The sequence below is a fragment of the Mustela nivalis genome (assembly GCF_964662115.1).
Source record: "Mustela nivalis genome assembly, chromosome: 5".
NCBI lineage: Eukaryota > Metazoa > Chordata > Mammalia > Carnivora > Mustelidae > Mustela > Mustela nivalis.
The window spans coordinates 51,854,916-51,872,011 of NC_139024.1; the positions used below are offsets into that span (position 1 = coordinate 51,854,916).

Genomic DNA, 17,096 nt, shown 5'->3' on the forward strand with positions numbered 1-17,096 from the left:
CTTAGCGAAAGAACACTGATGTTTCACAACAGGGTTAGAAACATACTCATGGAGGGAGGAGGGTCAGGAGAGGGTGTCTGGGTGATGGACATTGGGGGGGTATGTGGAATGGTGAGTGCTGTGAAGTGTGTAATCCTGATGATTCACAGACCTGTACCCCTGGGGCAAATAATACATTATATGTTAATAAAAATAATTAGTTAAAAAATTTTAAAAAGAAACATACACATAACACAGGGATATACAGCAAACAGAAAGAATTTTATTAGCACCTACCAGCTTTCCAGCCCATATGAATATATATTAAAAATATTTATATTTAAGTATGTATCTAAGTCCCCATATAATTTTTCCTAGATGTGGTTATTTAAAAGTCCTCTTTTCCCTACTTCATTTCCCATTTTCAGATACACTGTTCTAGTAAGACTCTACACCAATTTGATGATTCTAATTTTCTTTAGTTATCACCAAAATAATCTGTAGTGAAAGAAGAAAGCTGAAAACCCATTACCCTATGCTACCTCCAGATACCCCCAGAAAATATTAAAGGATTTTTTTTGAAATATGAAGCCACAACAGTCAACAGAAAGAGAAAGAAGACAAGAGTAATAAAATTTTAGAATTCCTACAGCAGATAAATCCATTAGATCTTTTGAACCAATCCTCCTGCTGAGGAAATTTAGAAAAGCTGGATAAAGTATAAAATCATCTAATCAAAGGGAATAAAGAGCTAACAAAATAATGAAGCATTACCAAAATGAAGATTTACAAAAGGTCAGCATCAAGACAGGTGAGCTTAACTCTGGGGGCCACTTTTGCCCCCCAGAGCATTTGATGTAAGAAAGGCAGAGGCTGAAGTGCTTTTGAAAATCTCTTCATAAGAAATGAAAAAAAGTTGGAGTCTAGGAGCAAGTAAAGCCCTGGTAACCCAAAGGGCTGCATCCTAGGAACAAAGGCAAACACAAAGGGAACCATGCCTCTGCCACAGGTGTAGAGCCCAACTCTGAATCATCTGTGTAGTTTAGAAAATCTCCAACCCAGAAATTTTACTGAACTGACCTTGGATTGCTAGTAATCCCTAGTGGATGAAAGAAGCAAGGAAAAAAATCCTACTTAGAGATATCCTAGACTTCTGACTCTTTTTATAAACTTATTTTTTATATTTTTAATAAACTTTTTTATTTTGGAATAGATTTAGACTTATAGAAAAACTGTGAGGGGGCACCTGGGTGGCTCAGTGGGTTAAAGCTTCTGCCTTTGGCTCAGTTCATGGTTCCAGGGTCCTGGGATCAAGCCCTGCATTGGGCTCTCTGCTCAGCAGGGACCTTGCTTCCCTGTCTCTCTCTGCCTGCCTCTCTGCCTACTTTTGATCTCTGTCTATCATATAAATAAACAAACACTTTAAGAAGAAAAGAAAAGAAAAAAACCGTGAGGATAGTAGAGAGTTCCCATATACCCCACACATATCTTCCCTCATATTAACATTTTACATTATTGTGTTGCATTTGATGAAGCAATATTGACATATCATCATCAACCAAAGCTGATACTTTACTCAGATTTTCATAGTTGTTTTTAACCTCCTTATAACCTAACGTCCTTTTTCTGTTCCAAGAGTCTATCCAGGACACTACATTGCCTTTAGTCATCATGTCTCTCTCCATAAGCTCCTCTTGGTAGTGATAGTTTCTCAGATTTTCCTTGTTTATGATGATCTTGATAGTTTTGAAGCATACCAATCAGGTATTTTGTAGAATGACCCTCAATTGAGATTTGTGTGATGTTTTTCTAATGATTAGACTGGGCTATGGGTTTTTTTGGAGGAAGACGAGAGAGAAAAGTGCCGTTTTCATCATACTGTATGAAGGAAGCATACTATCAACATGACTTCACTGTTGATATGGACCTTGACTGAAGTTATGTTTGTCAGGATTCTTTAGTGTAAAGTTAATCTTTCTCCCCCCTTTCTACATTGTACTCTTTAGAAGAATGTCACTGCAACATGGATGGAACTAGAGGATATTATGCTTAGCGAAATAAGTCAATCGGAGAAAGATAACTATCATATGATCTCCCTGATATGAGGAAGTGGGGATTGGGAGGGAGACAAACCATAAGAGACTCTCAATCTCACAAAACAAACTGAGGGATGGGGGCGCTAGGGAGTGGGTGGTGGGGTTATGGACATTGGGGAAGGTATGTGCTATGGTAAGTGCTGTGAAGTGTGTAAACCTGGCGATTCACAGACCTGTACCCCTGGGGCTAATAATACATTATATGTTTATAAAAAATTAAAAATTATAGGAGAATGTCATTGCATGCAGGTCATACCTTAAAAATGGGAATTATGCTCTACCTGCTTGGGGGCATAAATTGTTGCTTAAATTAATAGGAGTTCTTCTGCCTGGGACATTTGTCTATTCTCTCCCACTTATTTATTTTTTCAATAATTTATTTGTATCAGTATAGACTCGTGGATATTTATTTTACACTTTGTGTAATAATGCAGTGCTACTTCATTTTATTCCTAAAATTGCTCCAAATTTGGCCATTGGAAGCCCTTTCAGGTGACTCCTGTGTCCCTTTGATATACCACCATCATTGTGAAGCTGTTGTTATATGGGGCTTTATGGGGGTTGTATGTCGGGGGATGGGGGGTGTTTGGTTGGTTGGTTTGAGCACTTCCTTACTTTCTAGCACTACAAGACATTCTGGGTTCATCTTGTATATGTCCTGCCCCAGTTTTACAATAAGCCATTTCTCCAAGGAGTCCTGGTTTATTTTACTAAAGAATGACTTATACATCAAGATCTGGGTGTTAAATGTATTCTTTGCTATGGGAGTGCCATTGCTTCTAGGCCCTCACAGCTGATGGAGAAAGGAAATACGTGCATACTAACCAGAATATATATACTTACACACAGATATATATATATCATCTCTATGTTAAACAGTAGTTTATACTGATGTCTCCAACTCTACTCCTTTGCCATATGGATGATTCCTGCCTCTTCTTCCCCTTGCTTGTCTGTAACCTTGCACTCCAATAGTAAGAAATCTGACTCCCACCATCCATCATCTATTTACTTAACTCCTCAATTCCGTAACTACTCAATGTTATAGTTGTTTCAGAATTGTTAACTGATATGCCTGTAGAAGACAGTTTTTTTTTTTTCAATAGAGTACACTACTTCTATACAGTTCTTTTGTCTCTAGTCTTACAGACCCCACTCATTTCTGAAATTATTTAGGTCAGCTTTTCCTCCCAACCCCTTCAGTGAGATTGTTTCATACATTTTTAATGCAGGTAGGTTCTTTTGTCACAGTGTGCACTGTAGCATAGAGACTACCTGAAGGATTTCTTAAATTTATATGCCATAAGATTTACTCTTCTGCTGTAAAGTTTGATAGGTTTTATGTGTCATGGTATGCATTACAATATTATACAAAATAGTTTCACTGACCTAACCTCCTATGCTTCATGTATTCAAAGCACGTATGCACTCCCTAAGACAGAGGACACCTTTTTTTTCTTTTGGGGAGTGTCATATAAATGCAACGATACAGTATGAAGACTTTTCAGACTGACTTCTTTTACCTAGCAATATGAATTCAAAATTCATCCATGTTTCTGGATGGTTTGATAGCTCATACCCTTTTATTGCTAATAGTATTCCACAGTTTCTTTATAAATTCACCTACTAAAGAACATCTTGGTTGCTCTAGGTTTTCAAAATTACTAAAAAAAAAACTGCTATAAACATTCAAATGCGGGTTTTTATAGGGAATATACATTTTCAAATCAATTGGGTAAATACGTAGGAGTTTGATTGATGGATTGTATAGTAAGAATATGTTTAACTTTGTAGAATGCTGCCAAACCATTTTCCAAAGTGCCCCTATGGAAGTGCACTACCACCAGTGATGAACGAGAGTTCTTGTTGCTCTGCAGTCTTACCAACAAGCAGTAGCGTCAGGGTTTTGCTTTGTTTTTTATTTTGTTTTTTAGTCATTCTAATAGGTACATAGTGATACCACATTGTTGTTTCAGTTTGCATTTTCCTAATGACAAATGATGTTGAACATGTTTTCATATGCTTATTTGCCATCTGTATCTCTTCTTTGGTTAAGTGTTGTTCAGATCTTTGGATCATTTTTAATTGAATTGTTAGGTCTCCTTATTTTTGAGCTTCAAGTTTTCTTTATATATTCAGGATACAAGTCCTTTATCAGCAATGTATTATGCAAATATATTCTTTTAGTTGTGGCTTATCTTTTAATTTTGTTTACAGTGTCTTTACCAGAACAGAAGTTTTTCATTGTAATAAAATCCAATGTATTGTTTTTTGTTTTTTGTTTTTTTTGTCTCATTCTCACATTCTCTATTGTGTTGTATCTAAAATCTTATTATCAAGACTAAGGTCAGGGGTGCCTGGGTAGCTCAGGTGGTTAAGCATCCCACTTTTGATTTTGGCTCACATCATGATCTCAGCATCATAAGATCAAACCACAAGATGGGTTTCACCCCAGTGTAGAGCCTACTTAAGATTCTCTCTTTCCTTAGCCTTTTGCCTCTCCCCTCCACTCACACTCTCTCTGAAAGAAAAAGGTCATTATAGATTTGCCCCTATATTTTCTTCTAGAAGATTGACATGCATTTTACACTAATATGTAAGATGCATTTTTAATTAATTTCTGGGTAAGGTGCAATGTCTGTGTCTAGCTCCATTTTTGGTTTGTTTGTTTTCTGGGGATTTGGAGATTTTTTTGTTTATATGGTTTGGCTTGGTTTTTTTGCTTATGGCACCATTTTTTAAAAGACAATCCTTTCTCCACAAAATTGCCTTTGCATCTTCCTCAAAAAACAATTGACTGTATGTGGGCCTACTTTCTTATTCTTTTCCATTGATTTTTGCATATATTTTTCCATCAATACCTGACTGTTTTTCTTATTGTAAGACAACCCTTAAAATATAGTATGTGACATACAGTTAGAAAAAAATTACCACTTAGACAAGAATATAACACAACATAAAAAAGAAAACAGGAAAAAAAAACAAGACAATAGAAGGGCAATCCTGAAATCTGCAGAATTTGGAGTTATCAGACTAGTCTTACTATATTCAGTAGGATAAAAGACAATATTAAAAATTTTAGTACAGAAGTATAAACTATTAAAAAAAAGAGGTGAAGAATTGAAAAAGAACAAAATAGAAATCTCAGAACTGAAAAAAATAGAGTAACTGAAATTAAGAACAACAAATTAGATTCAGATAATGGGAAAATAGTGAAATGAAAAGTAAGTTAATATGATGAAACAAAAAGGATGGAAAAGGTTGGGAAAACATGATTATATGTGATACACAGAATTGAATGAGATGACCTAAATCTTAGAAACTGGAATCACAGAATAAAAGGGAAAGAAACTAGGGTGATGCAATATTGGAAGAAATAAAGGCAAGACTTTTTCAAAACAAAGCCATAGATTCAATCCACAGATTCACAAGTTAAACAAATCCAGGAGGATATAAATTGCATAACATGCACATCATCATGAAATTACAGAAAATAAAGACAAAATGAAATGCTTTATAAAGTAGCCAGAGAATATATGTTGCATTACTTCCAAATGAGCAACAATTGGACTGATACCCTGATTTCAGTAGAAACAATGGAAACAAGAACACATTGGACTGTTGTCTTCAAAGTGCTAAAAGAAAACAAACAACTTAAAATTTTGTAGGTAGGAAAAATATCTTTCAATAATGAAAGTGACATAAAGCCATTTTAGCAAACAAAAATTGAGATAAATCATTAGGAGCATAATTACAACAAAAGAAACATTCAAATGAGTTTTTTGAGCAAAAGGGAAAATTGTTTTGAGATGAAGGAAGGACTTAAAAGAATGAAAATAATAAATATTTTGTAAATCCAAAGGAATACTAACTTTAGAAACAATAATGATGTATGTAGGATGAAATGGTGAATAACCTGCTCATGTGTATGAGATACTTTTTGGAGTAATTGGAGTTAATTATATCCCAACAAATCTATATAGAAAAATAATTAGGTAAGTTATAAATAAATGAGTGCAACTTACAAAAGAAAAACTTTAAATAGGCAGATAATCATTAAGAAATAGAATCCAGGGTTTCTCTAATATCTTCCATGCCTTTTTCGAGCCCGGCTGGAAATAAAAAATTAAAATAAAAAATAATAATAATAAAAAATAAAAAGAAATAGAATCCAGGGAGGTTACATCATCAAGAAGGAGACATAGATCATTGCCAACTTCAGCAACCCTCACAAGAAGACGAGCTAGGAACTATCCATAGACAAGATACCATTCTGATAATTTCAGAACCCAGGAGTAAGACTGAAGCATCCCCTTGGACCACATTAGAAGAGAGAAGAACCTCATTAGAAGGATTAAGGGAAGTGGTTTCTCCTTGACTACATTGCTACTTCCCCAGAATGATACAGTGCTGCACTGAGAGGGCTTATGGTTTTTCTACTGACAAAAGAGAGCCCAACGTGGGCATCTAGCAACCACAGCATTATAGGATTCTTCCCAAGAGGCCGATACAGATCTCACCTCACAGGAATCACTGGGAAAATGGGCTCAATTCAACCACTGGGTATCAAAAAGAGATGGAGAAGGGGATAGGTGCAACCAGCACTCATATCTGGATCAAGAGGGCCACGTTCCTGCTTGCAGCTGTACCTGAGCAGAAACAGAGATCTTAGTCAGTGGACCTGACCATCCGCATAGCCAAGCTCATAGCCCCATCTGGCCAGGTAACTCTTAGCAGTTCTGCATAATTTGAGTCTCCAGCGAATAGGCTGGACTAGTCCTGGAGCATGCTCTATGGTCCCATCCATGCAGGGAAGCATATTCACAGCCCTGCCCAATTGCTGTGTCTAGCTGCCAATCCCGTCTGATCAAAAAACATGTACGGAGAACCCAAACAGCTAGAGTCCATTCTACAGCCCCTCCCAAGCAATGAACCAAACCAGAATCCCTGTGCAATGGCTGAGCATAGACTTCTAGACACACATTACCAGGGAGCCTGAACAGTGACCCTAGGTAGTCTTGAATCCCAGCCTATAGCATTGTCCAGCAAGGAACCCCAACTTACGGATCACCTGAATGCTAAACCCAGCCCCAAGCTTTGGTTAGACAAGGAGCCCAACAAATAACCCTGAACAATCAGAGGTTAGCTTTTGGTCCCACTTGACCAGAACTAAAATGTAAAACCTAAAACCATAAAGGGGTGCCTAGGTGGCTTAAGTCAGTTAAGCATCCAACTCTTGATTTTGGCGCAGGTCATGATCTCAGGGTTATGAGATCAAGCCCTGCATCCAACTCCATGTTGGGCATGAAGCCTACATAAAATTCTACTTCTCCTTCTCTCTCTGTCCCCTCCCTGCCTCATTCTCTCTCTCTCCCCCTCTCTCTAAAAAACAAACACAACAAAACAAAAAGACCTAAATCCATAAAACTCTTAGAAGAAAACAGAGGGGGAAAGCTCCTTGGCATTGGTCTTTGCAATGGTATTTTTTAGATATTGGTCTGAGCACAGTCAACAAAAATAAACAAGTGGAAATAAACTAAAATGTTTCTGCCCAGCAAAAGAAATGATCAACAAAATGAAAAAGAAACTTATGGAATGGGAGAAACTATATCCAAACCATCTTTCTGATAAGGAATTAATATCCAAAATGTATAAGGAATTATTACAACTCAATAGCAAAAACACAAAATTCTCTGGTCAAAAGACATAGAATGACTGACTGGATTTTTAAAAATCCAATGATATGCTTCCTCTAAGAGACTCATTTTATGTTTAAAGACACACATAGGGGCACCTGGGTGACTCAGTGGGTTAAAGCTCTGCCTTCAGCTCAGGTCATGATCCCAGGATCCTGGGATGTAGCCCTACATTGGGCTCTCTTCTCAGCAGGGGGACTGCTTCCCCCTCCCCCCTTCTGCTTGCCTCTCTGCCCACTTGTGATCTCTGTCTGTCAAAAATAAATAAAATCTTTTTTTTTTAAAGATTTTATTTATTTATTTGACAGAGAGAAATCACAAGTAGATGGAGAGGCAGGCAGAGAGAGAGAGAGGGAAGCAGGCTCCCTGCTGAGCAGAGAGCCCGATGCGAGACTCGATCCCAGGACCCTGAGATCATGACCTGAGCCGAAGGCAGCGGCTTAACCCACCGAGCCACCCAGGCGCCCCAAATAAAATCTTTTTTAAAAAAAAGAAGACACACAGACTGAGAATGAAGGGATGGAAGAAGATATTTCAAGTAAATGATAACAAAAAAGAAAAGGAAGAATAGCTTTACTTCTATCGAGAAAAGTAGACTTTAGACTAAAAACAGTAAAAAGAGACAAAGAAGGTCATTATATAATCATAAGGGGCCAATCCTTCAAGAATATATAACAATTATGAATATTTATGCATATAGAATATAAATATAGAAAAAACTAAATATAAACATAAATATAGAAAGCAAAACTAGAAGGTAAAATAAAAACAAATACAATAATAGCTGGGGATTTTAACACCCCACTCTCAATACTAGATAGATTATATAGACAGAGAATAAATAAGGAACAGTGGATTTGAACAACACTTTATACCAAATGGATCTAACAGACAGATATAGAACACTTTATCTTACAAAACTAGAATACACATTCTTCTGAAGCACACAGGGCAATCATAACATAGACTATATGTTAGGCCATAAACAAGTCTTAGGAAATCAAAGAAGATAGAAATCATACTATCTTCACTGAACACAATGGTATGAAACTAGAAATCAATAGGAATAAGAAAACTAGGAATTCACAATTGTGTAGAAATTAAACAACACTTTCCTAAACAACCAATGGACCAAAGAATAAATTAAAAAGGAAATTAAAAGTATCTAGAAATAAACAAAAATGAAATATAACACATCAAAACAATGGGATGCAGCAAAAGCAGTTCTAAAAGGAAAGGTCATAGCAATAAATGTCTACCTTAAGAAGAAGAAAGGTCTCAACTAAACTCTATCTCTCAAGGAACTAGAAAAAGAACAAACTAAACCAAAAGTTAGCAGATGGAAGAAAATAATAAAGATTAGAGCACAAATAGAGATTAGAAAAACAATAGAAAAGATCAATGACATTAAGAGTTGGTTCTTTGAAAAAATAAAACTGACAAACCAAATTTGACTAACCAAGGGGAAAAAAGAATCCAATTCAACAAAATTATAAATAAAAAAATCACAACTGGTACCACAGAAATACAAATGATCATAAAATGCTACTATAAATAACTATATGCCAACAAACAACCTAGAAGAAATAGATGAATTCATAGAAACAGGCGACATACCAAGACTGAATCAAGAAGAAATAGAAAATTTCGACAGACACTAGTAAGGAGACTGAATCAGTAATCAAAATCTTTCAACCAAAAAAAAAAAAAAAAAGCCCAGGACAAGATGGGTTCACTAATGAATTTTACGAAACGCTTAAAAACACCAATCCGCCTCAAACTCTTCCAAAAATAGGAAATGAAACACTCCCAAACTCAATTTAGGAGCCAGCATTATCCTGATACCACAGACAGAAAAGGACACTATGAGAAAAGAAAACTAAAGGCCAATATCTCGATTAATATAGATGCAAAAGTTCTCAATAAAACACTAGCAAATCAAATTCAGGAGCACATTAAAAGGATCATTCACCATGATCAAGTGAGATCTATCCCTGAGATACAGGGATGGTTCAACCTAGGCAAATTAATAAATGTGATATATCACATTAACAGAATTTAAGAAAAAAATCATGATTGCATCAATAGAAAAAGCATTTGATAAAATTCAACATTTGTTAAATGATATTAAATTAGGTATAGAAGGAATGTACCTCAACATAATAAAGGCCATATATGATAAGTCCATAACTAATATCCTATTCAATGGTGAAATATTAAAAGATTTCCTCTAAAATCAGGGATAAGACAAGGGAGCCCACCATCACCACTCTTATTCAAGTCCTAGCTAGAGTAATCAAGCAAAAAAGAAATAAATAAAAGACATCAGAAACGGAAAGGAAGAACTAAAATTGTTTCCATTAGCAGATAACATGAATTAATACATATAAAAATTTTGAGAACTCCCCCAAAAACTTGTTAGATCTATGCAACAAATTCAGTAAAGTTGCAAAATACAAAATTAATGTAGAACAAAACGGTAAAATTTCTATGCACTAGCAACTAATTATCTGAAAAAACAATGTTTCAAAACAATCTGATTTACAATAGTATAAAAAACAGTAAAATAATAAGGCAAAATTTAACCAAGGGGTTGAAAGATCTCTTTATTGAAAAGTACAAAATGTTGAGGAAAGAAATCAAAGATGACACAAATAAATGAAAAAGTATCCCATACTCACGGATTGGAAAACTGATATTGTCCATCTATAGATTCAGTGCAATTACTATCAAGATTCCAAAGGTAGGGGTGCCTGGGTGGCTTAGTTGTTAAGCATCTGCCTTGGGCTCAGGTCATGATCCCAGGGTCTAGGATGGAGCCCTGCATTGGGCTCCCTGTTCAGTGGAAGCCTGCTTCTCCCTCTCCCATTACCCCTGCTTGTGTTCCCTCTCTCAATCTCTCTCTCTCTCTCTCTCTCTCTCTCTCTCTCTCTGTCAAATAAATAAAAAAAAAATCTTAAAAAAAAAAAATAAAGATTCCAATGGTAGTTTTTACAGAAGTAGAAGAAACAATCCCAAAACTTATACAGAACCACAAAAGACCCCAAATAGCCAAAGCAGTCCTAAGAAAGAACAAAGAGAGAAGCATCACACTTCCTGATTTTTAGCTATATTATAAAGCATCAGTGATCAAAACTATGGTACTGGCATAAAAACAGACACATAGGTCAATAGAACAGAATTGAAAGCCCATAAACCCATACATTCACAGTCAACTAATATTTAACAAGGACACAAGAATATTTAATAGAGAAAAGATAATCTCTTCAATAAATGGTGCTGGAAAAATTGGATATTCACATGCAAAAGAATGAAACCAGATCTTTATACCAGTTATAAAAGTTAACTTGAAATAGATTAAAGACTTACAGGTAAGACCTGAAATTATAAAACTACAAAAGAAAGCAGGGAAAAAAGCTCCCTGACCTGAGTATTGGTACTAATTTTTAGATATGATACCTAAAACACAAATAAGAAAATAAAAAATTGAAAAGTGGGATTATATCAAACTAAAATGCTTTTGCACAACAAAGTAAATGATCAACAAAAATGAAAAGTCAGCCTATAGAATAGGAGAAAGGAATTAATATGCAAAATATATAAAGAACTCAAAAACAAAAAAATAAACAATCCAATTTAAAAATGGGAAAAAGACTTAAATAGATATTTTTCCAAAGAAGATATACAAATGCCAACAGGTACATGAAAATGTGCTTAATATCACTAATCATGAAATCAAATCAAAATGAAAATTTGATCACCAGGAGATATCATTTCATGTCTGTTGGAATCGCTATCCTCAAAAAGACAAGAAATAATAAATACTGGTGAGGAAATTGAGAAAAGAGAACCTTTGTGCACTCTTGGTGGGATTGTAAATTGCAACAGCCATTATGGAAAACAGTATGGAGATTCCTCAAAACAATAAAAATAGGACTACCATATGAACCATTAATTCCACTTCTGGGCATATATCTGAAGGAAACGAAATCACTATGTTAAGGGATATCTGCACCTCCATGTTCATTACCACAGTATTCACAATGTGATAACATGTGATAGACATACACTGTATATACCCATACAATAGAGTATTATTCAACCATAAAATATAAGGAAATCCTGACATTTGTGACAACATGGATGGACCATGAGGACATAATGCTAAGTGAAATAAGACAGAAGAAAAAAAACTGTATTATCTCACTTTTATGTGGAATCTAAAAAATGAAACTCATAGAAAAAGAGTAGAGAGAGGCTGGTGGGGAAAGCAGAAGGTGGTGAGAAATTGGCAATCAAAGGGTAAAAATTTCCAGTTACAAGAGGAGTAAGTTCTAGGGGTGTAATGTACAGCATGACAAAGTTAACAATACTGCAGTACATACATGAAAGTTATTAAGAAAGTAAATCTTGAAATCTTTTTACCACCCCCCCGCCACACACACAAAATGGTAATGAGGTGAAGTGATAGATGTGTTAATTAACCTTATTATGGTAATCACGTCTCAATGTTATACATATAATATTATACATATAATATAATCATCACATTATATACCTTAAACTTACATGATGCTCTATGTGATTGTGTCTCCATAAAGCTGGGAGTTAAAAAAAAAAAAAAGTAAAATGAGTTAAAAAAATAAAATAAAATGAAGATAGCTCAGCCAGTTAAGCATCTGCCTTTGGCTCAGTTCATGTTCCCAGGGTCCTGGGATGGAGTCCCACATCTGGATTCCAGCTCAGCAGGGAGTCTGCTTCTCTCTCAGACCCTACCCCCTGCTTGTGCTCTCTCTCTCCCTGTCTCTCTCAAATAAATAAAATAAAATGAATCCAAAATTTAAAATCTTATCACAAAGAAAATTATAAGCTTTACTGGTAAAATGTAAGACATTACTAATTTGACATAAAACTATTCATAGACTAGAGAAAGAATTAACACTCTTTAACTCCTTTTATGAGAATTATCTACTAGTATATTATAAGATAGCAATATTGTAGGCAATTTTACTCATGAACATAGATGTTTAAGGGATTAAAAAAGTTAGCAAACTGAATCCAGCAATATATACAGAATGTTAACATTTTAACCAACATAGTCTTATTCTAGGAAAGTGAGGTTAGTTTAGCATTAGAAAAATCAATGTACTTTATCCTATTAAGAGATAAAGGGTAAAAATCTATGATAATTTCAAAATATATACAAATCAAGTAATAATATTCAGTAGCCATCCACTATTTTATTTAAAAAAAAAATCTAGGAAGAAGAAAATTCCTTATTCCATAATAGGTTTTCTTAACACTTGCCTATTACAAACATCTTTCTTAATGATAAAATAGAAGTTTTCCTTTTGGAACCAGAAAAAAGATTACCTACCACCACCATTTTATTCAACATTTTATTAGAGGTCCTAATCAGTGCAGAAAATCAAGGAGAAGAAAGAAAATGTATAAGGATGAGTAAGAAAAGAAGAAAAGACTTATTATTCATAGGTGACAATAGTATTCGTAGGAAATTGCAAAGAATAAATTCATAAATTATTATAATTAATACATTTATTTCTCAAGATCAATGCACGAGGATCAATATACAAAAAGTGTGTTTTTATATCTTGGCAGTAGCCAATTAGAAAATAAAATTTAATACTTCTTATAATACAATAAGAATATCAAATACTTAGAAAAAATCAAATGAAATATATATAAGACAAAATTAAACCTAAATAAATAAATAGATAAATCATGTTCATGAATTAGAAAATTGAGTAAGGTAAAGATGCCAATTTCCCCAAATCGATCTGTTGTCCAATATAATTTTTTTCAAATTTTTATTTAAATTCGTTAATGTACAGAGTAACAATATCTTCAGCTGTGCAATATAGTGATTCAGCACTTCCATACAACAGCCAGTGCTCATCACAACAGGTGCACTCCTTAACCCCCATCACCTATTTACACAATCTAGTAAACTCTTTTGTGGAACTTGACAATATGACCCTGAAATGCATATAAAAATTCAAAACACCAAAGGTAAACAAGACAATTTTGAAGAGAAATGTAATGGGAAAACTTGTTCTGCAGATGTGAAGACATATAACAAAAAGGTACAATAATTAAGATAGTGTGACACAAGAATAAACAAATAGGAAAGAGAACTCACAGACATGTATTATTGATTTATGACAAAAGTGGAACTTCAGAACAGTAGAGGAAATAATCTTTTCCATAAATAGTGGTAAGATATGCAAAGTTGCCTTCAGATATGTAGATAGGTAGTTAAAAGTATAAAGAAAAGCTTGTAAGTGATTACCGTAAAATCAGAATAATGACTATGTTTAATGGAGAAGAAAGTTTTGTGTTTGTGAGTGGGGGACATAGATCCTTCTAGGGTGCTATTAATATTCTATATCTTTACCTAGATATTCCTAGAGTGTTCACTTTGTAATGATTTTATTGGGCTGAACATGTAGGTTTAAGCAACATTCTAAAACATGCATGGAATGGTAGCAGATTAGAAGGAAAAATCTTAAACTGGCAGTAAAGAAGCACTCTCTCCCACTCCTTCACCCTGTCTCTCTCTGTCTCTCTCAGAACATTCTTCTCAGAGAGACAGATCTCCTAGATCTTCTAGAAACATCCTATATGAAAAACCAAGAACAAAAAGGACTTCACATTTTAGTAGCACAAGAAGCTAAAAGACAATGGATTAATGTCTTCAGTATTCTAAGTGAATGTTATTTCCAGCCTAGAATTCTATTTTCAGTCATCTTTAGTCCATTTGGGCTGCTATAACAGAATGCCAAAGACTGAGAAGCTTATAAAAGACAGAAATCCCTTAGTTATGGAGGTTGGAAGTCCAAGATCCCGATGCAGGCATATTCAGTGTCTGATGAAAGCCTGCCTCCTGCTTCATAGCCTGGTCTTGTCACTGTGCTTCACAGGATGCAAGGAGCAAAGGAACTCTGTGGTACCTCTATTATAAGGGAGCTAATCCTATTCCTGAGGGCTTCCCCCACATGACCCAATCACCTCCCAAATGCCCCACCTTTACATACCATCACACTGGGGGGCTGGTTTTCAACATATGAATTCTAGGACGCAGACATTAAATCTATAGCACTGACCAAACTATCAATCACGGATGAATACAGATGGAGGCCACTTTTAAACATGTAAGATCTCTAATACTGTGAACTTTCAGTAATAAACTGGAGCATATGCTGGCCTAAAACAAGAGATTAGGTTAAGAAAGAAGGCAGCAGAGAATCCAGAGAACTCAGGACCCAACACAAGAGAGGTAAAAGCCATTCCCAACCTGACTGTGAAGGAGGATCCCAGATGACTACTGTGAGCAAGAAAAGAAACAGTAAAGACTGGTGGGGGTTAATAGGAGCAGGTCCTGGGAAAGACATGCTGTTTGAAGTGTTTAACCATAAGAAGAGGAAATTTACACATCTGGGATAACAATTGGGGATAATTTATTGTTTTGTATTTAAAAATCTAAGGGGAAAAGTGTGAGACAATTGCAAAAAGCATCATGGGGACAACAATTAAAGTATATGTTCTGAAACCAGACTCTGGGTTCATATACTGGCTCTGCCAGGTACACCTTAGCTTCCTCAAATATAAAACAGATCCTAATAATAATATACCCCCCATAACATTGTATTAAGGAATATATGGATAAAGTATGGAAATGTCTAAGAGCAGTGGTCTACCACAATGTAAGAGCTCGGTACATGTTAGTAATTACAGAATACACCATGGCTCAGCTGTATGTAACATGTATACTGTCACAGAAATATAACTTGAAAATTCAATAAATGGAAAGTACAATAATACTGAGGTGTGTAGAAGGATGATTACGTGTTTAGGGAGAGTGGGGAATGATCTATTATTTGATAATGCCTGAAAGTGAAAACAAAAAAAATAGTAATAGAAGCAGCATACTAGGTTAGAAGTACAAAGGAAAATACTAGAGTCAGCTTAGAAACTTAAAATTGGTTTCCCTTGAATGGAGGAATAGCACCATTACTTTTTACAAACTAACTTCTTAAACACTATCTGTGAAAAACAGATTTTAAGAAATTAAAATCAAACTTGAACCAAAAAAGTGATCTGCATGTAATGCCAGAAAGAAAGCTATTTACAAAGCAGTGCATTTCTGAGAATGGAAACAACATTGCTGTCTCAGGAGACCAATATAGTGAAAAACTACATACACTTCAGGGATAGCAGTTAAGCTCTTTCAATGGGTGCTCCTTGAGTATGTCATTTTGGAAAACATTTGACCCTAAACTGTCAGCCTTCTTCTGCATTTGGCAGGACTTCCCCCTGGCTCTATGTGTCACTGTAACAGGTGAATAACTAAGAAAAAAGCATTTCTTCTGCCTGTGGACACTTGTTTATAATGGCATTCAGGGTCCTGGAGCTAGGCTGACAGATGCTTCTCCAGAAGGTTAATGAGATAAAGGTTCCTCCAGCTAGCCCTTAAGCAGAGATTACTCCTGAGGGGAAGATAAGCAGATTATTCCAGAAACAGACACTGCTTCCTGTTCTTCATAAATTAGCACCCTTATAAAGGTAAACCAAGAAGGTTATTCTCACTCAGTTGGCATCAATATTTAATTATTTTTCCTATTTCTGTCATTTTATTTTTTTTTTTTTTTATGAGATTTGGGACTGTTCTGTGATTGTTACCAGAATTACCAATGCACAAAAGCCAGAATGTATTTGGAAACTAGAAGGGCTATTTTTCTTCTTTGGATTCTTCTCCAAGTTCAAGGAACCAAAGGTAAGTTATTTAAATATTTATTTTTAAATTTTGCTTATCTATAAAATATATTTGCAGAAGTGAGCATTCGAAAAGAAGAAAGTCAACACTGTGCCTCAGAGGGATATAGTAGGCCCTGAATTATATTGCTTAATTGATTGAATGATTGTCAGAAATGATTTTCACTCAATTGAATATTTATTTGCTGTATAATTTTAAGTGCAATTTGTGTTAACAAAATAGAGATAAATAAACCATTTTTGCTTTTATAAGACATTGAATACAAATTCATATTACTAATATCAATTACAATAGTAGATCCATGAAACCATTCCATTTATCTCTTAAAATTGACAAATAAAATTTTTTAATTGAAACTAATATTTTTTGAAACTAGTGTCTTAAGCTATGATCAGACAAAAAAATGTATTTCTTACTTTTTCACAGTTAAATCATGAGTTGATTTTCCTTAAAAAATAGCTAATGAGCTTTGTCTTCAGAATTCATGATGGTGACAAACTCAAAAGTTATAACCATAAAAGAATGAGGCAG

The 17,096-nt window shown here is 34.9% G+C and overlaps 1 protein-coding gene across 1 annotated transcript in view; it reads left to right on the top strand.

The window, feature by feature from the left end:
* Nucleotides 1–16,498: 16,498 nt before the first annotated feature.
* IMPG1 (interphotoreceptor matrix proteoglycan 1) overlaps nt 16,499–17,096 on the top strand; it is a gene marked incomplete at its 5' end in the record, with an annotated part of 122,841 nt that continues 122,243 nt past the window's right edge. The window contains one exon of the mRNA XM_082729446.1: nt 16,499–16,565. Within this exon, the coding sequence (XP_082585572.1) occupies nt 16,499–16,565 (67 nt within the window). The remainder of the gene's footprint in view (nt 16,566–17,096) is intronic.